Source organism: Sciurus vulgaris (genome assembly GCF_902686455.1).
Source record: "Sciurus vulgaris genome assembly, chromosome: 12".
NCBI lineage: Eukaryota > Metazoa > Chordata > Mammalia > Rodentia > Sciuridae > Sciurus > Sciurus vulgaris.
Genome location: NC_136473.1, coordinates 21,096,918 through 21,121,743, shown reverse-complemented (window position 1 = coordinate 21,121,743; position 24,826 = coordinate 21,096,918). Strand labels below are relative to the sequence as shown.

At 34.5% G+C, this 24,826-nt stretch overlaps 1 protein-coding gene across 1 annotated transcript in view; it reads left to right on the top strand.

The window, feature by feature from the left end:
- Positions 1-24,826, top strand: part of GPR158 (G protein-coupled receptor 158) — a 506,459-nt gene that overhangs the window by 461,467 nt on the left and 20,166 nt on the right. Inside the window, exon 7 of the mRNA XM_079107813.1 lies at positions 14,490-14,728. Coding sequence (XP_078963939.1) covers positions 14,490-14,728 — 239 coding nt within the window. The remainder of the gene's footprint in view (positions 1-14,489; positions 14,729-24,826) is intronic.

Here is a 24,826-nt window from a genome sequence, read left to right as displayed (position 1 = left end):
TATCCTGCTACTTTACTGAATTCATTTATGAGTTCTAGAAGTTTTCTGGTGGAATTTTTTGGCTCCTCTAAATATAAAATCTTGTCATCGGCAAATAGGAATAATTTGAGTTTCAAGGACAATATTGAATAGAAGTTGTTAAAAGAGGGTATCCCTGCCTTGTTCCAGTTTTTAGGGGGAATGCTTTCAGTTTTTCACCATTTAGAAGGAGTGCTGTATTTTATCAAATGCTTTTTCTGCAGCTATCGCAATAATCATGTTATTCTTGACTTTAAGTCTGTTCGTATGGTGAATTACATTTATTGATTTCCAAATATTGAACCAACCTTGGATTCTTGGGATAAAACCCACTTGATCATGGTGCACTATCTTTTTAATATATTTTTGTATGCAACTTGCTAAGATTTTATTGAGAATTTTTGCATCAATGTTCAATAAGGTTATTGGTCTGAAATTTTTTTTCCTCCATGTATCTCTGTCTGTTTTAGGTATCAGGGTGATATTGGCTTCATAGAATGAGTTTGGGAGGGTTCCCTCCTCTTCTATTTCATGGAATACTTTGAGAAGTATTGGAATGAGCTCTTCTTTAAAGGTTTTGTAGAACTCGCTGAGAACCCATCTGGTCCCAGACTTTTCTTTGTTGGTAGGCTTTTGATGACTTCTATTTCATTCTTTGAGATTGATGTATTTAAGTTGTGTATGTCCTCCTGGTTCAGTTTAGGTAATTCATATGTCTCTAGAAACCTGTTGATGTCTTCAAGATTTTCTATTTTGTTGGAGTATAGATTTTCAAAATAGCTTCTAATTATGTTTTATATTTCAGTCATGTCTGTTGTGATATTTCCTTGTTCATTCAAATTTTAGTAATTTGGGTTTTCTCTCTCCTTCTGTTTGTTAGTGTGGCTAAGGGTTTATCAATTTTATTTTTTCAAAGAACCAACTATTTATTTTGTCAATTTTTTCTATTTTTTTCATTTCAATGTCATTGATTTCAGCTCTGATTTTAGCTATTTCCTGTCTTCTACTACTTTTGGTGTTGATCTGTTCTTCTTTTTCTAGGACTTTGAGCTGTGTTGTTAGGTCGTTTATTTGTTGATTTTTTCTTCTTTTATTGAATGCGATCCATGAAATAAATTTTCCTGTAAGTACTGTTTTCATAGTGTCCCAGAGATTTTGATATATCTTTTTTCTAGTTAACTCTAAGAATTTTTAAATTTCCCTCTTGATGTCTTCTGTTATCCATTCATCATACAATAGCGTATTATTTAATCTCCAGGTGTTGGAGTAGTTTCTGTTTTTTACTCTGTCATTTATTTGTAATTTCAATCTATTATGATCTGATAGAATACAAGGTAGTATCTCTATCTTCTTATATTTGCTAACATTATCTTTGTGGCATAAAATATGGTCTATTTTAGAGAAGGATCCATGTGGTGCTGAGAAGAAAGTGTATTCACTCTTTGTTGGATAGTATATTCTGTATATGTCAGTGAAGTCTAAATTGTTGATTGTGTTATTGAGATCTATGTTTTCTTTATTCAATTTTTGTTTGAAGGATCTGTCCAGTGCTGAGAGAGGTGTTTTAAAATCTCCTAGTAATATTGTGTTGTGGTCTATTTGGTTCTTGGATTTGAGAAGGATTTGTTTGACGTACATGGATGAGCCAATGTTCGGGGCATAGATATTTATGATTGTTATGTCTTGCTGATTTATGCTTCCCTTAAGCAGTATGAAATGTCCTTCTTTATCCCTTCTGACTATCTTTGGCTTGAAGTCCACATTATATGATATGAGGATGGATACTCCGGCTTTTCTGCTGTGTCCATGTGCATGTTATGTGTTTTCACATCCTTTCACCTTTAGTCTGTGGGTATCTCTTTCTATGAGATGGGTCTCTTGCAGGCAGCAAATTTTTGTATCTTTCTTTTTAATTGAATCTGCCAGTCTATGTCTTTTGATTGATGAGTTCAGGCCATTAACAGTCAGGGTTATTATTGAGACATGATTGTATTCCCAGTCATTTGGCTCTTTTTTTTTTTTTTTTTTTTTTTTTGACACGACTTTGTTTCTCCTTTATTTGGCTGTTCCTTTAGGGTATTTCGTCCCTTTGCTGATTTACATCATTGTTTTTCATGTCTTCCTCATGGAATATTTTGCTAAGAATGTTCTGTAATGCCGGCTTTCTTTTTGTAAATTCTTTTAGCTTTTGTTTATCATGGAAGGATTTTGTTTTGTCGTCAAATCTGAAGGTACGTTTTGCTGGGTGTAAGATTCTCGATTGGCATCCGTTTTCTCTCACCGCTTGAAAAATGTTGTTCCAGGCCCTTCTAGCTTTTAGGGTTTGGATTGAAAAATCTGCTGATATCCGTATTGGTTTCCCCCTAAACGTAATTTGATTCTTTTCTCTCCCAGCCTTTTAAATTCTGTATTTATTTTGTATGTTAGGTATTTTTATTATAATGTGCCTTGGTGTGGGTCTGTTGTAATTTTGTGTCCTGTAATTTGGAGTCCTATAAGCCTCTTGTATTTTATTTTTCATTTTATTCTTCAGATTTGGGAAATTTTCTGATATTATTTCATTGAATAAATTATTCATTCCTTTGGTTTGTATCTCTGTGCCTTCCTCTATCCCAATAATTCTTAGATTTGGCCTTTTCATGATATCCCATAATTCTTGTAGATTCTGTTCATGATTTCTCACTATCTTCTCTGTTTGGTCAACTTTGTTTTCAAGGTTAAATATTTTGTCTTCAGTATCTGAGGTTCTGTCTTCCAGGTGTTCTATCCTATTGGTTATGCTTTCTGTGAAGTTCTTCATTTGGTTTATTGTTTCCTTCATTTCAAGGATTTCTGTCTGATTTTTTTTCAGTATATCTAACTCTTTATTGAAATGATCTTTTGCTTCCCTCATTTGCTCTTTTAACTGTTGAGTGGTGCGATCATTCAATGCCTGCATTTGCTCTTTGATCTCATTGTTTGCTTCTCTGATCATTTCAGTTATGTACATTCTGAACTCCCTTTCTGACATTTCTTCTGCCATGCTGTCATTGGATTTTATTGCTATAGCATCTAGGTTTGTTTCGGGCATTTTCTTCCCTTGTTTTCTCATATTGCTCAGGTATCTATCCCTCTAGTACTGAAACTCTGAGATATTGCAGATATCCTCTATTGACTAATATTGTCTCTGTAGATTTCCAATAACTCTTCTCTTAGCCTTCAGTAGCCTGAAGTCTTGGAGGAACTTGATAGGAGGCCTTCAGGTGGGGTATATTCCCTGTCAGTGGGCAGAGGTGCCTCCATTTGTTGACGAATGGTCAGTCAAAGGGGAACTACACTGCAGACTGGGGCATGTCTGATCTGGGCCTGTGTGTTTGGTTCTACTGCCCTGGTGGGAAAGCCTTGTCCAGTGGGGAAGACTCACCCAGGGGGAAGTTTTGCTGGGCAGCTCTCCTCCAAGAAGTTCCCTTCAGTCCAGAACTATCACCTGGACTGGGAAGCCCTCTTCTGTGATGTTCCCAGGGATCCTGACCTACTTCCTGGGCTGGGGAGCCTGGCCCTGCAAGGGACTCCCTGGCTGAGCGGCTCTCCTCTGCTACGTTCCCTTGGTACTGGAGCTACCGCCTGGGCCTCAGACCCTCACTCTGCCATTGAATCCTCTTACTGTGCGGCCCTCCTCTGCAATGCTCCTGGTTGACTGGGTTCACGGCTGCAGCAGGGGAGTCTCACTGAGCCACTCTACTCCACAATGTTCCCTGCGTTTCAGGACTACTGCCCCATCAGGGAGCCCGCCCAGTGGGAGAGACTTACCCAGTGGCTCTGAGTTGGTCCCAAGTCTCTCAATACCTCCTCTTCTTGACTCCTGGGTCCTGTCAAAGGTCCTCTAGTCTCTTGTAGGTGTCTTAGGAAGGGAACTGACATTCCAATGATGATGGCCACGCCCTCAGGAATAATTCGAAAATACCTGCACCAGCCTATAAAGAAGTTGGGGAGCCCCAGGAATGGTGCGCTGAGTCGGCACAGAGGCAATTGCAGTGTCCCTCAGCAGTAGGGGGTGCAGGCAGGCAGGCTCAGCAATGGCGACCGACCTCGGCGTGGGGGTCAGGCAGGGTCGCTCAGTGATGACATCTGACTTTGGCCTGGTGGTTGGGCATGCTGGCTGCCCACTGGCTAGCTCTGCAATGCAGGTGAGTTGGGTGTCCGCTGGCTAGCTCTGTGATGCTGGTGGCCTGAGTCACCGCCAGCTCGCTCTGCGGCTGCGACCAACCAGTGATGGCACCCGACCTCACTAAATGTTATTTTAAATAGAAAAAGGCTAAATTTTAAAAATATCTAATCATGGAATAATAATTTAATTTAAAATCTTTCTTCTGCTTAATCAGTGCTAAATAATTGAAATATAAGGGCAGAATATATTCTAATAGGTAATTGGCATAAGATGGTCCTACAATTCATGATTACTCTGGTTATAAGGAAAGGAACAAGCATATGATTCCTAAACTGATTTCTTCTTGATCTTCAGAAAGATTGAGCATCTGCATATTGTTTGACATGATTTTCTGTAGTAAGTCAGAGATGGAAGGGCAGTGAGAAGGGACCAGTAGTGTCCATATTGAAATCTGTTTCTCAGGGAGCTTTTGTGCCAAAATTTTCAAAACTTAGCATATTTGCAACACAGTGCTCTCAAGTGATCTGCAATCTTGTTACAAATGAAATAGCTTCAAAGGTGTGATTTAAGAACCAGGTGTTTATGCTGAGTTAAAGTTGGTCTGATTTGAGGTCAGTTAGCATTGTTGACCTCTATTTAAGGGAACCAGGCAACTGAAGATTTGTCCATTTTGTTGATCTTTTGATTTTGGTTTGTTGGTTGTATTATTTTATATTCTTCACTCTAACATTATTTCCTTCTGCTTACTTTGTGTTTAGTTTGCTCTTCACTTTTAAAAATTTCCTTACAGTAGGAGGTTAGGTTATTGATTTTATTTCTTCTTATTTTATAGAGACATTTACAATTATAAATTTCCCCCCAGTTACTACATCTGCTGCAACCCCTAAGTTTTGAAATATTGTTTTCATTTTTATTCATTGCAATTTATTTTCTAATTTCCCTTGTTATTTCTTTCTTAACCCACTGGTTAAGAGTGTTTTGTTCAATTTCCATACATTTGTAAATTTATCACTGTTTCTTCTGTTATTGGTTTCTTTTTATAACTTTTTTTTAGTTGCCAATTGATCTTTTATTTATTTATTTGTTTTTATGTGGTGCTGAGAATGGAATCCAGTGCCTCACACATTGTAAGCAAGTGCTCTACCACTGAGCTACAACTCCAGTCCCTGTTATTGATTTCTAATTCAGTCCACTGTGATCAGAAAAGATACTTTGTATAATTTCAATGTTTTTAAACTTATTCAAACTTATTTGGTGGCCTAAGGTATCCTCGGTAAAGTTCCATGTGCTCTTAAGAAGAATGTGTATTCTATTGTTAAGTGAAGTATTCTACAAATCAGATCTAGTTTGTTTAAAATGTTGTCCAACTCCTTTGTTTTTTTATTGTCTAGATGTTCAATCCATTATTGAAAGCAGAATGTCAAAGTCTCCTATTTCAGTTTTCATCAAACTATTTTTCTCTTCAATTCTATTAGAATTTTCTTCATATATTATGGTCTTTGATGCTTGGTGCATATGTATTTATAATCTTTTGGGTTCTTGATGAATTGACACTTTTATAATTATATAATATTATTTGTATCTCTTAACAAATACTATCTTAAGTTTATTTTATCTATTAATACAGCTATCCTAATTGCTGTCCTTTGGTTATTATTTGCATGGCATATCTTTTGCCTTTCTTTTACTTTTGACCTATTTGTTCCTTTGGACCTAAAGCAACTCTCATATATAATAGATAGTAGAATCTTTATTTAAAAAATTCATTCTGCCATCTCTACATTTTAAAAATTTTGCTCTAATTAGTTATACATGACAGTAGAATGCAATGTACACATGGTACACAAATGGAGCATAACTTCTCATTCCTCTGACTGTACAGGGTGCAGTCACACCGGTAGTGTAGTCATACTTATGTATAGGATAATAATGTCCGTCTCATTCCACTGTCCATCCCACTCCTTCACCCCCTCCCCTCCCCTCCCCTCCATCATCTCTGTCCAATCCAAAGTTCCTTCATTCTTCCCTACCCACCACCCCCCATTATGGATCAGCAGCCACTTATCAGAGAAAACATTGTGTTTTGGGGGTTTGGCTTATTTTGCTTAGCATGATATTTCTCCAGCTCCATACATTTACCAGCAAATGCCATAATTTCATTCTTCTTTAAGGCTGAGTAATATTCCATTGTGTACACATACACATACCACATTGTCTTTATCCATTCATCTGTTGAAGGGCACCTAGGTTGGTTCCATAGTTTAGCTATTTTGAATTAGCTGCTGTAAACATTGATGTTTCTGTGTCACTATAGTATGCTGATTTTAAGTTCTTTTGGTGTAAACAGAGGATTTGGATATCTGGGTCAAATGGTGGTTCCATTCCAAGTTTTAATTGGAGAGTTGAATTAGTTCACATATAATGTAACTACTCATGAAGAAGGACTTCTTCATTTTCCAATTTTTAAAAATCTCTTATCTGTTTTTGTTCCTCAATTTTTCTATTACTGCCTACACTTATGGCAAATCAGTATTTTCAAGCATATCATTTAGGTTCCCTTCTCATTTGTTTTACAGTTGTCTTATTTACTTAGTGGTAGCCCTGGGAATTACAATGAATACCCTAAATTTATAAAAATCTAATTCAAGCTAATACCAGTTTCAATACTATATGGATACATTCCTCCAAAATAGCTCTGTTCCCCCTTTTTATATTGCAAATTATACTATTAAGCATTATATGCTCATCAATATAACTTATACTTGTTTTATGCAGTTGTGTTATATAAAGGAAAAAAGAGGATTTACAAACCTAAAGTACATTAGTACTGACTTTTATATTTGCTGAGTTACCTTTACCAGTGATCTTCATTTCTTCATGTTTGTTTGATTTCCTGTGTAGTAGTCTTTAATTTTAACCTCAAGAATTCCCTTTACCATTTCTTGGAGTGTGTGCTCACTAGAAACAAACTCCCTCAATTTAAATTTTTTTTAAAATTGTTAATTTCTCCTTCATATTTAAAGGAGAATTTTAACCACATTTGGGATTCTTTTTTAATATTTTTATTAGTTGTTGATGGATCTTTATTTTATTTATTTATTTATTTATATGTGTTGCTGAGAATCAAACCCTGTGCCTCACACATGCTAGGCAAGCGCTCTACCACTGAGCCACAACACCAGCCCCAACATGTGGGATTCTTGGTTGTTGTGTAGATTTGTGTCTGTCATCAAATTCTAACTGTTATAGCCACTATTTTTTTCTACTTTGGTGTTATTAGAAGGAATTTAACTTTTTAAAACATTTATTGGCACATTATATTTATACATAATAGTGGGATTCATTGTGAGATAGTTATACATGCACATAACATAATTTGCTCAATTTCACTTCCCCATAACACCCCTTATCTTTTCTCTCCTCCCTCCCCTTTAATTTCCTTCATCTACTGTATGGGGCTTCCTTCCATTTTCACAAGGTAACCCCCCTTTTTTTCTCCTTTTTTCTCTCTAGCTTCCACAAATGAGAAAAAAACACATGACCCTTGACTTTCTGAGTCTGGTTTATTTCACTTAACATGATGTTCTTTCAGTTTCATCCATTTTCCTAAAAATGACATAATTTTATACTTCTTTATGACTGACTAAACCCCATACCACATTTCTTTACCCATTCATCTGTTGATAGACAACTAGGATGGTTCTATAATTTGGCTATTCTGAATTGAATTGCTGTAAACATGGGTATGCATGTATTTCTACAGTATACTGACTTGAATTCTTTCAGATAAATACTAAGGAATGATATAGCTGGGTCATTTGGTGGTTCCATTCCTAGTCTTTTAAGGAATCTCTTTACTGATTTACACAATTGTAGTAATTTGCAATTCTAAAAACAAAGTAAAAGTGTTCCATTTTCATTGCATCCTCAGCAGCTTTTATTACTATTTGAAGTAAAATGAAATCTCAGTGTTGTGTTGATTTGTATTCCCCTAACTGCTAGAGATGTTGAACATTTTTTCACATATGTGTTGATCATTTGTATTTCTTCTTTTGAGAAATGTCTTTTTAGTTCACTTGCCCATTTATTGAATAGGTTATTTGGTTTTTGTTGGTTAAACTTTTTGCATTCTTTATATATTCTGAATGTTAATCCTCTGTCACAAGGGTAACAGGCAAAGATTTTCTCAGATTTTATAGGTTCTTTCTTCATACTCTTGTTTCTTTCACTGCTCAGCACCATCTTAATTTGATGCCATCCCATTTATTAATTTTTTATTTCATTTCCTGAGCTTTAGGAGTCCTTTCAAGTAAGTCATTGCCTAATCTTATATGCTGGAGTGTTGACCCTGTGTTTTATTCTAGCATCCGTGGAATTTTTAGTCTGATTCCTAGGTCTTTGATCCATTTTGATTTGACTTTTGTGCAGGATGAAAGATAGAGATCTAGTTTGATTCTTCTACATATGAATATCCAAGTTTTCCTTCATCACTTGCTAAAAAGACTCTTTTCTCCAAAATATTTTTTACACCTTTATAAAGGATCAGATAACTATGTCTGTGTAGGTTTGCCTCTGTGCTTTCTGTTTCACTGGTTTTTGTGTCTGTATTTGTGTCAGATTCATGCTCTTTTACTTACTATATCTCTATAACATAATTTGAAATTCAGTATTATGATGCCTGTAGCATTGGTATTTTTACTCAAAATTGTTTTAGTTAATCTGGGTTTTTTATTCTTCCATATGAGTTTCAAGATTTTTTTCTGTTTCTGTGAAGAATGCCATTGGTATTTTAATGGAGATTGTATTGAATTTGTAGATTACTTTGGTTATTTGTCCATTTCAATAATATTAATATTGCCTATTCATGAACATGGGAGGTCTTTCCATCTTCTGGTGTCTTCAATTTCTTTCTTCCTTGTTCTGTAATTTAAATGTAGAGATCTTTCACTACTTGGTTAGATTTATTGCTAGGATTTTGTTGTTGATAATGATGACGGCTTGTGTGTGTGTGTGTGTGTGTGTGTTAGCCATAATTCCTTCAGATTTCTTTCAGATTCTTTTCTTTCTTGTGTGTTCCTGAGACTCCTATATTATGCGTATGTTGTTATGCTTGATGCTATACCACAGGTATCCTAGACTCTATTCAGATTATCCGTTCTTTTTGTTTGTTTGTTTGTTTCTAATTCATGTATAAGGATAAGTGAGGTTTGAATCAGTTTAGCTAGAAGGGATGGTAATCAAAATTGTGAGTATTTTTTTACAGAGGAAAGTACTTGGGAAATGCAGCATGTTTGGAGAAGAAGATTCATGTGCTTTTAAAAGATGGTATGTTTCTGAGTCAGCTGATAGTTCTCTTTTAGTAACCTAGTATAATTGAAAAAAGTACTCACATGAGAGTAAGAGGATCATTTTGTAGTGATTCTGTTATTCACTGACTGTGACTTTAGATAAAGGACTCTCCTGCTAGGCCTCATAATTCTTTCCTGTTTTTAATAGTATCAGAATAGATAATCCCAACATTTTTTCCAGGTCTGACAATCTAAGATTTAACCTATAACAGCCTTGCAACTTTACCAGCCTTCCCTCCCTTCTTTACTTTCTTCCTTTTTTAAAATCATTTCTTTTTATTCTATCTACCTACAATAAGGTGAGAAGAAGAACAATGTGCAATATGAAAACTTGCACAGATCACTGAAATAGATAAAAACATACATATTTGGGAGACCCAGTTGTGAGTTTTTCTTTCTTATAATAGCAGTAACAATGTACACAAAATAATCTTGTTGGAACTTCATGTCTGAAAAATGTCTAAAGCTTATTTCTATCCAGGTTATACCTATGTTTGTAATGCTTGCCTAAAATCTATCCAGTGACCAAAAAGTATTTTTAGTTAACTTCTGAAAATGAGATTTTGAAAACTTGTTGAAAAGGTTGATGAAGTTGGTCACTATTGAAAACAGAATGTCAAGCAGCAACCTGAAACCCTTCTTGTGCAGTTTACTTTCCAGGTTTTTTTTTTTTTTTTTTTTGTCAAGAATTGAAAGACTTTACATTCACAATAGATACCCATCTCCTCATAACTTTTATAACAAGCATTTATTGAATTTCTATGAAGATAGGAGGATACATAGAACTTAAACTCAAATGGAGAACTTACAAATGTTAGTATTATTGCAGATAAATTAATAGATGGAATGACTCAAAGATGTATATGTTCATTCATTTTTGTAAATAAAAGAGGTACTGGAAATTCACAAACAAATGCAAATCTTCTGAAAGTGGAAAACTTACTAGCAACTTTAACTTCTGGTGCTAACATAATAAAAACTCAAAGATCTATCTAGAAGGCTAGAGCAGCCTATTGGAAAGGTTCCTGTACCCATTTTAGGCCTATTGGGAAAAACAATTTAGAGCAGAAATTCTTAAACTTAAACCTTCATTGTCATTAGTTGGAGGGTTTGTTAAAATAGTTGGTTGGTCCTCCCTCCAGTTTATGGCTTAGTAGTTCTGTAGGGATCTAAGTATTTTCATTTCTAACAAGTTTCCAAACGATATTGGTGCTACTGATTTGGGAACCACAGGTTAGAACAAACATTTAAACTGAGTCATGAAGGGATAGGTAGGAGTCAGCTGAACTTTAAGTTTGTATTGTTTGGAGGAGCAGCAAAGAGGAAGGCTGAGCAAAGGCTCAGATAAACAATGCCTGCATGTAATCCAGAGGGATCTACAGGACTGTGGGAAGGAGAAATTGGTGAGAGATGAGGCCACCAAAGTGAATAAGAACCCACATTTAAAAGCTTTTCACATAGGACAGAGGCACCTATGACTTGGGTGAGTACACTTGGAAGAATTGTAAACATGGAAGTAACATGATCAGAAGTACAAGATGGAAGGATCAGATGGCTTCTGTACAGAATATGGACTGAAGGTGGGCAAGACTAAGAAGGAGACTAGTTAGGAAGCTACGATGGGAAAAAGGTGGTGACCAGGAGTTATGCAGTGACAGTGAGGATGGAGGAAATAGAATTTGAAAGATAATTAAGGAATAGAAATTAGAGTATTGATGATTTATTTTATTGCTGGAATATGGGTGAGGAAGAAAAATCAAAGTTTATTTCTACGTTTTTGCTTTGTGCAATTAAGTTGTACTATTCACTAAGATAGACCTATCAGAACAAAGTGGGTGGAAGGAGGACAGAGTGGAAGGGGGGCTGATTTTATTTGGGGATCTGCTCATGTCCAATAGACGATTGAGTATATAGATATTGGGCTCAGAAGACTGATTTGAACTGAAGATATAGATTTAGGACTTATTGGCAGATAGTTGGCAAATGAAATGTGGTGACAGATGAAGTTGTTTAGGTGTGATAGAGAGAATGAGAATAGAAATTGTGACATTTAGTAGATCCTTGAAAACACTGCCATTTAAAGGGAAGTCTGAGGAAGAGGAATCTGCAATAGAGACTAAAAAGGAGCTGACAGGAAGAAAATCAGGATAATGTGGCACAAAGGAAGCTGTGCACTTCAATCATGCCAAAAGCTGGAGAGAAATCAAGTAAAATAAAATGTGAACAGTACCAATTGCATATGCATAAGTTAATTAATAACCTAAGTACAACTCCTTACAGTGAAGTCATATGAGTTCAAACCAGAAGTGTGTAGGAAGTGAGAAAAGTAGGGGCAGATAAGTATAGTGATAGATAATTCTTGGATTGCCCTTTTTCTTCATCATTTCAGCATAATTTCCATGAATTTATCTGTTATTGACAATGAGAACTAAAATTATACTTTAAATATACCATTATAATAAATTCTGGAAATATCTAGCAGTCTTATCATATATACTTCTTCAGAAATAGTAAGTCTTCTGAACAGATGGTTTCCTAAAGATTTACCTTTGAAAAAAATAGTGGAAAGGTCATCTATATTGGAAGTTTAATGACGATTTCTTTTTACAGCTGTATTTCATAAAAACACATGTCTAAGTATTCTTTTTTTAGAATTTGGATTCTAGGAGTGAGCTTGTATAAACAAGTGCTCACATTTTAAAGGTATAGCAGAATTTCTTCATTTTATTTTAAGGGGCTAGAAAAGTGCATCTTATCCAATTTTACAAAAAACCTATATACTGAAATACTTAGGTTTAAATGCAGAGTTGTGTTATATTTCCTATTATTTTAAAGCCAGTAAAATCAATAATGGGAGACTCATGAGGGCTTTGCTTTGCTTTTTCATCTCTGGAAATTAGATTATGGGATCTATGGCAATCTTGAATTCTCAGGATATACAATAAATACCCAAAGGGTCATGTGGGAAACATGGGCATTTCTGATAATTTAGAAGTATAATTTTTTGATTAAAAGATTACCAAAGTTAGATCTTATAGATTCACTCTGTAATCAAAGTTCATCTGATTAAGGAAATAGTCATTTAATGAACCCATTATTAACTGTTTGAGGTTTAGTGTTTCAGTGAGAATTATAAAATCTTCAAGTGTCAGAAAATGAATGATTTTCTACATCTTTGCCATAGAATCAAAATATAGATAATAACTACTTTTTCTCTAAAGCAGTGATTTTCAACCTGATAAAATTTCTTGTAAAACTCCCTAAGAGTTCCTAAATATCAGAGACCAAATTCCTTCTGCCAGCAGTTCTACCTGCCATCCCCAAAGATAACTTATATTTCTCTGCTTTATACTTTGTGATTCCCTTCATCTAGAATACATCCTACCTTGTTATGATATGATATGATACCTTGATATGATAAGAATCATATCTTATGCCTCCCTTGTTGCTTAGCACGATACCTAATGCATGATTGTTACTATTTGTTCATTATAATTATCCTTCAGATATTCTAATTAAGTAAAGCTAGAATTTGCAATAATATTTTTCTTCCCTAGACAAAATACAGAAGACCAGAAAAATAGGTCAGGTTTTCTCTGTTGAGAGCCTTCATAATTCCTAATTTAGATTTCATTCAGTTATAAGCAGAAATGATTATGTGTTCCTAGTGATGCATGCCTAGTGAAACATACATAGCATATTTCTTCACAGAAATAGTATAGGAACTGGAAAAAATCTTAATTTTACGAAATATTTCTGCCATTTTTTGTGGAGTTCTTTTGAGTCTTTTGATCTGCTAATTACAATGGAAGACTTTTTATCCAAAATATTTGGGAGTAATAATTGGTCAATTCATTTATATGGTTGGTTAAACAAAAAGGCATTAGAGAAGTGTATATAATAATTCCCCACTCTTTTTGGCTATGTGTCATATTTTTAGATTTTATTGTTCTCTTTGTAGCCTAAGTCACTAAAATGTATTATCTACTACACTGTGTTGCAGTAGTTACATTAGATTCATGATGTGTGGGTTCTTTAAATAGAAATAAGAATCTAGAATTTTTTGGAAGAAATTTGCATGTAGAATCTTCCTAGATTTAAACGTTTACTGACTATCCCTATATGTTGGTTTATGTTAAACCAAAATTCTGTGAAAAAATGTCAGCGTGGCAGTAGAGAGTTAAAATCTGCTGAGAATATTCTATGGATGAAATTGAAGAATGAGTGGATAGAGGATTCCTATAATAAGGTTAGATTTTGTCTTCCCACAATATTTAAAGGAGGAACAATATTAAGATATCATTTAATCCAATAGTTCTTAACACTGACTATTTGAGTCATATATACAGAAAATGCTCCAAATTTTTTAAAAATCACATTTCTTAAAGGTCATCCTAATCTTCATTACTGCAATGATCTTATTCAATTAACCTAGTGCTTAAATATCCCTCTTATTGTTTTTATAATCCTTTGTTATTCTTTTTGATAATATGATAAAATGACTATGAAGGAAGATCACCTGAAATTTTGTCCAGAAAATACTTGTAATAATATTCTCTTATGAAAACAAATAATTGGTTCAAGGAAGAATTTGACTTAATATAATATTTTAAAACCCAACTACTTAACTTTCAGAACTATTTTTTGATCCTCCAGAAACCCTATTATTTGGGCAGTGTTTTTCTATAGATTTTTCTAAAGTCTTCAGAATTTTTCTTGAAATAATATATACGTTCAAAAGCATTCCATCAGGTATGAATTTCCTGACCCAATGGCTTCTAATGAAGATATTTAACTATCGGAAGGTAAACTAAAATGAAATACAAATATGAACTGTTTCTGGTTTTTCTCATATCTAAACTCCAAACATGTGAGCTTTGGTGGGTTTAAATTTTATATAGAAAAATAAGATAATTTATTTTAGAGTTTTAATTTCTCTTAGATTTGCTTTCACACTTGCTCTTCTGTGTTTCCAGGGTTTTGAAGGTGTTTCTTTCACGAACAGCACAACGAATTCCTTACATGACTGGTGGCCGGGTCATGAAGATGCTGGCAGTAATACTCTTGGTAGTGTTCTGGTTTCTCGTTGGCTGGACTTCATCAGTATGCCAGAATTTCGAGAGGCAGATTTCACTTATTGGCCAGGGGCAAACATCTGATCACCTCATCTTCAATATGTGCCTCATTGACCGCTGGGATTACATGACAGCAGTTGGTATGTGATAACTGATAACATGTGATTGTCTTGTCCTTCTCTCAGTAGCATTAAAATTGACTTCTTTAAACCTTTGCCAAATCTTTTTACAAAACATAAAGAAATTTTTACCTAATCTGGTTGTGGTAGAACAACATTATGAAAATGACTGTGATGACATATGGAATGCAAACATTTTCTGGAAGTTTCCATTCTTTTTCAAAGTTATGTAGCTTTGTTGAAAAAAAAATAGAATTAGGTAAATCAGAATGGAGAAATGCTATGAATAAATAAATAAATGAATGAATGAATAATCTCATCAGTTGGCCTCCAGTTTGATTACTAGTAGTTATCATCTTGACATGTCTTTAGTTGGAAGGAAAAATAAGAAACATGTTATTTTTTCTATCTTTTAGGCCTGTGATGCACCAGATTTGGTATATAGGGCACTCTTTGTGAAGAGATTGCCTCTGAAAAACTTCAGATTCATTTTTCTTTCCTATGCTTATCTCTAAAGAAAATTTACAAGTAGTCCCCTCCAGATTAAATATTATATAAAGATCAAGCTATGCTATTGGGGGGTAGCAAGAGTTATGTGGCAGAGAAACTGGAGAACTTAGAGGAACTACATCGTAACTTAGGTTAAAAATACAGGTTACTTTACCATCACCCCAATTTTTGAAAAATAATACAGAGATACAATAGAGAGGGGTAAACAATACAGAGGTACAAAAAGCAAATAATATGAAAATATATTTATTATTTTGTTGTTCACTCAATAAACCATAGGACAAACCTTAATTTTGAAGGTCATCTATAAAACATACTAATCTTGGATGCAAACATATCTAATAAAATATGTATTTATTGGATTTCAATTCAAATGTAGAATATGTTTCTCGGCAAGATATTTTGGAATCCTTATGGACCTGAATCTATAATGAAATAATGTGGGCATGTAAAGGGAATGGTTATAATTATAATACATACACTTTATCATTCAACAATATGGCTTTCAAAAGATAAAGCAGAAAATAAGGTAGGAAGCAATTCTGATTTTGACTTTAGTCTTAATATGAAAACAAGTTGATTAATATAAAATGTCTACTTAGTATAAACCTGTTTCCTTATTTTATATGCTTCAATGCAAACTAACCAAAGTAAGCAAAGTCATTTCCTTATATTACTATGAAGAAAAATCCACTAGTTTTCTGCTGTTTTATTAAAAAAAAAAAAAACTCAAAATACATGTGTAACACCAACAATCAGATAGCATGACCTATCCACATAGCATTTTTTACCCATTGGCTTTGAGATGTATTCAAGATCTTTTTAAAGTTTATATTGCTCTCTGAAGAGTGTATACATTTCTATATGTATACCTTAGGAATACAAAATTGACAACATTCTGCAATTCATCTTAAGTGAACTTTATCAAAAACTGGGAATTTCATAAAATTAACAATTCACAGGGTACCTGTAATTCCTCTAGTGCTGCATTGAACACTTTTTTGGAGATAGACAATATTCAAAAACCTTATGCTTTTCATCGGGTAGCTTACCATTGGTTAATATAAATAAATGATAATTGTTACAAATTTTTTTTAAAAAGCAAAATCAGGTGGCAAAGAGTCTTGATGCATTAACAGTTCAATAAAGGAAGTTAAGAGTTTGGATCAAAACCAAGGAATCTTTATAAAGAAGTTCCTTGAGCCATGCTTAATATTTAGGCTACCATAAAGAAGTGTAAAGAACATTCTATTTGATAGAAATAGTGGCAGATGGAGGTGGGCGGGAATTATATGAAACATGAAGGAAATGTCTAAGTAGAAAAGGGTTGAAATACACTGTAAATGATGCTGGATGGTGGTTTATTTTTATATTTTTTTATTTGTTCTACTTAGTTATACATGACAGTAGAATGCACTTTGATACATCACATATAGATGGAGTTTAATTTCTCATTGTTCTGCTTGTACATGATGTAGAATCCCACTGGTCATATAGTCACATATATATGTAGCCACAGTGGGTGGCTATTTATTGAAAACATCTAAAAGGAATTTAAAGAATCAGGAAAGCAATATGAGGTATCAGTAAATTCAACCTTGATTGCTTTCAGAATATGTTTTTTTAAAAAAGAGAAATGTGCCAAATTCAGAGTGTTGATTGGAATTATATTCTGAAAGCATGGCCCTATGAGCAGCATCCCTGGGAACGTACTAGAAATGCAGTTCAGGGACACATTTCGGACTTTCTCAGTCAGACACTCTGGGACCTGGGGTCCATCAATCTGCTTAATAAGTACTCCAGGTGAATCTCATGGTTCTGTAACATATAGGACCACTGACTCCAAGGAAATAATCAGATGAACTTCCTGGATCATAATGATCACTAATCTCAGTTCAACTTTGGCTGTTTCATAACATTTTTATAGTTACCCTGATGAAGGACCCCTGGAACATTTTCAAGTCTGATATCTTTCCTCAGACCTAGAAACAATTCATATTTCTTTTTCTCTTAGTAGATGAACTGTACTTGAAAAAACAAATAAGAGCTATCAGATCTTAAAATTCTTGCCTATGTATGTGTAAATCTTCCTATATTTATACTTATTCATATTTTTTCTCCCATACATTATCTTAGCAGACATCTGTGCCACTCTCAACCAACACTTAAATCCCTTCATTTCAGTGATCTCTCTCACTTTGTAAAGGCTTTCTGCCATCTTAAACTCTTCTACCTCCAAAATCACTCACTGAAGAATTCCATTCTGACCACAATGTTCCTAACTCATTTGCTTAACTACTACTCCTACAATAGCTCTTCAGTATCACAGAATATTTTCATTATATAGTCACATGCCACATAATGGTATTTGGTTAATGGCAGTCTGTATATACAATGGTGATCCCATAAGATTATAATGGAGCTGAAAATGTATTACCTACTGATGCAGTAGCCATCATACATTATAGTGCAGTGCATGACTCATGTTCATGGGGATGCTTGTGTGAACAGACCTACTGTACTGCCATTCATTCACCACATACCACTAAGTACAGAACCTCAAATTTGATAATGATCATAAATGACTGCTAATGGATTACATATTTATCATAAAATACTTTTCATTGTTATTTTAGAGTAGACTCCTTAAAGATTACTTTAAAACATTGTGCTGTGTTATCTGAGAAACAGCCTTATGCAGCTCATATTTACAGTCTCTTGATTGTATCAAGAGGCCACATCAAGTGACTGACCTATCTATATAGTACACTTCATGATGTTCACACAATGACAGAATTGCCTAACAACACATTTTTCAGAACATATCCCCATCATTAAACAATGCATAAGTATACTGCCAATAAATTCTGCCCTCCTTCAGAGAAAAAACTTAATAGGTAGCAATTTTTTCCACTAGTGGTGAGGGAACTATGAAAAGCAATGGACATTTTTTTATACATTAATTCTTGATAATTTTGGGAAAAGGTACATAGAGAGCAAAGGGAACTGATCCTACTTCCCAGCCCTGAGGGAGGTCACTCAGGACAAAATGATTGACAGCTTGAGAGGGCTGCAGAGAATGCAGTCCTTAGCAAGAACCAGGTCTCCATTCAGGTAAGATAGTTAGAGAAACTAAAAGAAGAAATAGATGGTGGAGCTAAAGCCTAGGTCATGACTTTAGGAATTAGGCTGAAGTATCAAGACTTGAGAGAAAGGAATTCAACCAGTATCAGGACTCTAGTGATAAGGGTACAGGAACCAAGAGGGAAGAGGAAGTTAAATAGTGAGATGGTGATGTTTTTATTATCTTCCCATCAGTGTCTTTGTCCTGTCACCCTAGGACTTGTCTTGAAAAACATGAGCCAGGAGTTTTCTGTAATTTTTTTTTTTTTTTGTGGGGGGGTACCAAGTGCCCAGGGGCACTTAACCACTGAGCCATTTTTATTTTTTTATTTCAAGACAGTCTCTTACTAAGTAATATAGGGCCTTCCTAAGTTACTGAGGCTGGCTTTGAACTTGTGATCCTTCTATCTCAGCCTCCACAGCCCCTGGGACTACAGGCATGCGCCACCATGCCCAGCTGCTGTAATTTTTTTACACTATCCTGTATCAATTTTTATTTATTTCTCTTTAAGCATGTATCATTAAAATATTCTACATCTAATGTCTCTTAATTTGATGTTTTCTAATGTGTAGCAAAAGTGTCTTTTATATTTCTACATTCCAATTTCTTTAAGTTGTTTACCATCAGATTATTTTTAATATCCAGATTGCTATTTAAGAATAAATTCTTATATATTCAGTTAGCTCAAAAAACTGTACTGAAAGCTGATTTATTCCCCGGTTTTATGCAGAAAGTTTTTTATGCAGAGCAGGGACCATGGAGAGGTAGAAGGTGAGTTTTACCTTGAGGCTGTGGGAAATCTTTGCCAAGAAGTTGCGTAGACTTACAGTAGTGTCAAGAGTCAATAGGAAAGAGTGATGGTAAATATATTAGCAAACTTGCATTATGAATCAGCTTTATCTTTATAAAATGATGTAATTTATTAGTACAAAATAAATTACTGTTTGAAAGAGTAAAATATTCATTTTTTCACTGAAGTAGAACTCTAGTTAGAAATGTAGATCATAGCCTAGCACAGTGGGACACGCCTGTAATTCCAGTGGCTCAGGAGGCTGAAGCAGGAGGATGGCAAGTTCAAAATCAGCCTCAGCAACTTAGTAAGGCTCTAGGCAACTCAGTAAGACCCTGTCTCTAAATAAAAATATAAAAAGGGGTGGGGATATGTGGCTCCAGTGGTTAAGTGCTTCTGGGTTCAATCCCTAGTACAAAAAAAAAAAAAAAAATAGATCCTAAAATTAAAGAATGGGTCCTTTTTGTTTTTGCTTATTGCACACAGATATTCCAAAACTGCTAAGATGCATGATTTTCCTATCACAGTATTTTAGAAAGAAGAAACAGGTAGAGAAAATAACTTGGAAAGTTTTCTGAATCTCTGAGCATCAATTTCTCTTTGAGGTAGTGATTTAAAACATAGAAGGGAAAAAATGACTTTCAGAATCCCATTGTTATTTATGTCTGTTTATAATTTTCAAAAATCATTGTCCTGTAAAAAAATTTGTGAGATAAGCTTTAATGGAAAGCAAATAAGGATATAAATTCTTCAACTGTGGAAGACAGATGGATCTTAGACAATGTGAGAAATACTTCACAGTAGTCAGTTTTTTAAAAACTAAATTATTTGTATGGTAGAAAGAGAATTTTAAAATTTGTATGTTCCAAAATATTTCTAAATCAAATTAGAATTTCTATTAAAAGTTAAACTGCATACTTCTTTGAAATTATTTGTATCTCAAGTAAAATAATACTGTAGTACTTATTATTTGACTTGATACTTTAATTTTTTAGTACATTTAAATATATTTTCTGTACAGTTCTAAAGGGAAAACAAAGTTTTCCTCCATTAGCTCATCCCTCTTTCCTCTCCCAACCTAGATACCTGCATATTTCATTGTTCAGTGCTTCACCCTGTATCCCTGACACCTAACAAATTATCTGTCAGTTATAGGTTCTTGATAAATATTTGCTAGAAGAACAAAGAATGAGCTCAGCTCCCTTTCCAGTTCCAGTAACCAAGAAAAATTAGAATAAGTAAGCACATTTTTACTTTACTTATAACAAACAATAAGACTGCAAAAAAGTGACTGATAGATGATAATGTCAAGGACATTTATAACTTCTACTCCATGGCTAACTCATGGCAACCATTGAACTTGCCTAAGTTTTCAGTTTCTTCTGGAAGTTAGGTGATGATAATCGAATGTGATGAAATGGAACATAATTGAGACTAAAGCTGTTTTACTGCCCTCTCTATCCTAGCTCAAGAATATAGACAAGAAGCTCTGTGTAGGCCTGTTTTTATCATCTATCTTCTGTTATTCTGTCTTTCCATATCACTGATATGGCCTAGTTTTTCTCAATAGCGTTTGCATGTTGTAATAATTATTCTCTGACAAAGGCCCTGTTGTAAATTAACGTCCATCAATGCCTAAGCTGTCTTACAGTCTTGAAAATTCCTTAAAGTTTGACAACCCTTATTACAAATTTTATTCACCAAGTTGGGAAGAAAGACATGGAGAAAAATCTAAGCAATAACTGAACTGGATTGAGAGTCTTGGATTCACATTTCATTTGGGAATTTTAAAATATTTGTGCTCTCAGTGAATTCTGACATTGGTTATCCCATGTTCAAAAATACTAGTTGCTGTGAATTTTGTATGGAATATTTTCACTACAGAAAATATGATCTTTATTTCTTTCTTCTTCATTGACATGTTCTTCTTTGTACTCCTCCCTCTTGGTATAATATTTTAAATACATGTAATAGACGTGATGTTCAGTAATTAAATTAGTCATATACCAATGTTTGGAACTGAGGCAAAGGTAGTTAACACTTTTACTAAGTTTAAGGGAAATTCTGAAATAGTATTGTTTCTGAGGATTTAAACAATTATCTAGAAGATTAGGTGACATTATTACAGATGAGATTTGAAATAGGTATCATTTAATGAGTATTGAGGAAAGTATATTAGTCTTCATCTGTCTTAATGTTCTTGATTAAGGTTCATGACATACATTTATTTTATTGTATTCTAATGTGCCCATGCCTTCATCCATGCTGCATTACTTGTTACTATTTTTAAGATATTTTTAAAAATTTCATTCAAAGGATAAAAGCCTAACCCCTCTAACAGTTTGCCTTGGCTTGGGCTATAACACTAGAAACTATACCTACTTTTTCAAGGGCTTGCTTGTTTGTTTCCACAATGATTGAGGTGGGTGTTATTTTCTTATTTATCTACCTCCTCTTCTGAAAAATATTCTGCTTCTTTGAGGAGTAGTCAGTTATATAATGCTAAAGTACAGAAAGAAAATTTATTAATACCTTAATTTTGGAAGTTAAAGAAATTCTGTCATAATTGTGGGGATTGTCTTGGAATATATGATTCCAGTTCCACAATCTCGGGCATGACCTCCTACTAGACCTACCCCTTAAAGATTTTACCACCTATCAATAGTGGCACAGGCTTACCACCAAGCCTTGAACACATGGGCTTTGGGGGGACCTTTCAGATCCAAACTATAGCACAACTCCCTTGTGAAACCCTAGAATTTTAAGTGGAAAAAAGAAGAAGAAGAAGAAGAAGAAGAAATCTCTCTTTTGTTGCTTGAATAGAGATAACCCATACAGTAACTCAGTTGTCAGAAAGATTTGAGTGATCCTTTTCCTTGTGTTGAAAGAAATATCATAGTAGAAATAACAAACTGTTGATTCGTATTGCTGTAAGTTCCAGTGTGGTGTTATAAGCCCTGGTTCTGATATCTGCACTAATATTAGAGTCTAGCACTATCATTTCATCTAAGAAGAGGTATAACATGTAGGAATAAAAAGATTTGAAGGTCTTTCCTTTTTCAGCTCACCAAAATCATTCCTAGTAGTAGTCAAACCTTGGAGTAACTTTAATAAGAAAGAAACCATTGGCCAATAAAACAGCAGATTTTTAATGAACCTCATTTAGTCATCAAGCAATATCCTAAGCCAAGCCTAAGCCACCAAATAATCTCAAAGGCTTTAGAAGCTGCAAAATTATGCTAACTTCTGAGGAAGGTTAAACTTTAACTTTTAAGAAAAAAATGATGCTAGAGATATAAAATTAAGGTATAAAATAAAATTATTTATTCTCTCTGCCCTTCAGCATCATTCAGATAACCCCATCTCAAAGAACTAATACATTTTTCTATAGAGGTAGAATGTAAATAAATAAATGACCAACAACCCTCATCAGTCATTCTTTAAAAATACTCAGATTAACTGCTGAAAAGCTATTTGTGAATTTCTAGTGATATAATCCAGGCAAAGGCAAAAAAAAATTGTCAATGCTGTTAAGCTTTCATAAAAGATCAGAAATTAAAAATACACTTGTAAATGATAATAAATAATTCTAAATTCTGCTACCTACCCAAATAATAATGTTTGTGTACATGCCAAAGAGGAGTAAATGAAAAAAAATATTATGGAAGACATAATATGCCACTCTGACCTTGACCCTATCCCCTAAATGTCTCTCATCTTAATCTGTCTGTGAGTTCTCCACATCCATGATCTTTAATGTGTGTCCATAGGTTCTGAAGTCTGGATTTTGCCAAAGTTCTGTCACCCCTTATTAATCTTTTAAAATTCTAAATGTACATGCCAGAAAGACAGAGAAAAGCCTATTTTCTCTGTATTTAAAATGCAGTAGAGTCTGTGGAAAAAAAAACTTGGTTCAAGTTCTAGAAATATGTGAAAAGAAGCAATAAAGAAAAGGGAACCTAAAAATGTGTGACTGTTTCCAGCAGTTCTTGCCTCAGAGAGCTCTCTAGCAATGAGTGGGCAAGAGAATAGAATAAACAGGTCACCATCTGACTTACAATCTTTGTATGATTAACTAAGCATATTATTCCTCAGTATTCCCACAATAAGCTTGATACAAACTTGAAATTTCAGCATTCAGAATTTTATCACCCTTCTTTTTAAAGAAGTTAAAAGTTCTGTAATAAAAACTTCACAAATATAGATAATGTACAGAATGCATTTAGCATGGGCCTGGTACATCCAACAGATGTTAACCATGCAATCAGATCAACTGAGGAGACAAAAAGCACTTTCAAGTAGAACTCTGATGACCACAGGCTATTCAATTCCAATTAACATATGAGTTTAAATAATAAACAATTGCTGCTTGAAAAAAAATACTTCCAAGATTTCATCTATGCCACTGTTAGTAATAGACAAAGAAGAAAGAAAGAAAGAAAGAAAGAAAGAAAGAAAGAAAGAAAGAAAGAAAGAAAGAAAGAAAGAAAGAAAGAAAGAAAGGAAGGAAGGAGAAAGAAAAGGAAGGAAGAAGAAAGAAAAGAAAGGCAGAGAGGGAGGGACAGAGAAGGAAGGAAAGAAGGAAAGGGAGGGAGGGACAGAGGAAGGAAGGAAGGGAGGGAGAGAGGGAGGGAGGGAGGAACAGAGGGAGGGAAAACCCTCAGCCCAAGGGTATAATTTAGGGAGCACCAGCCACGAACCAGGAGATGAGGGTTCTAGGCCCTGTCTTGCTTTTCACTGAGTGAGTACAAGTGGAGGGGAATGAGCTTCTTTACAGGCAAGTCTTTTTTTTTGTTCTCTTTTTATTTTTTTTAATTTATTTTTATTGTAAACAAATAGGATACACGTTGTTTCTATTTGTACATGGAGTAAGAGCATACCATTTGCATATTCTTATATTTACATAGAGTAATGATGTGTGATTCATTCGATTATTTTTTTCCTTCCCCCCACCCCTCCCACCTCTCTTTTCCCTCTATTCAGTCCCTCCATCCTCCATTCTCATCCCCCTCCTACCTCCCATTAAGTGTCATCATCCGCTTATCAGTGAGATCATTCCTCTTTTGGATTTTTGAGATTGGCTTATCTCACTTAACATGATATTCTCCAATTTCATCCATTTGCCTTCAAATGCCACAATTTTATTATTCTTTATAGCTGAGTAATATTCCATTGTATATATATACCACAGTTTCTTTATCCATTCATCAATTGAAGGGCATCTAGGTTGGTTCTATAGTCTGGCTATTGTGAATTGAGCCGCTATGAACATTGATGTGGCTGTATCTCTGTAGTATGCTGATTTTAAGTCCTTTGGGTATAGGCCAAGGAGTGGGATAGCTGGGTCAAATGGTAGGTCCATTCCAAGTTTTCTAAGGAATCTCCACACTGCTTTCCAGAGTGGCTGCACTAATTTGCAGTCCCACCAGCAATGTATGAGTGTACCTTTTTCCCCACATCCTCTCCAACTCCTATTGTTGCTTGTATTCTTGATAATCACCATTCTAATTGGGATGAGATGGAATCTTAGTGTAGTTTTGATTTGCATTTCTCTTATTACTAAAGATGTTGAACATTTGAACTTGGGCATCAATCTAACCAAAGAGGTAAAAGATCTCTACAATGAAAACTACAAAACACTGAAGAAAGAAATTAAGGAAGACGTTAGAAGATGGAAAGATCTCCCATGTTCTTG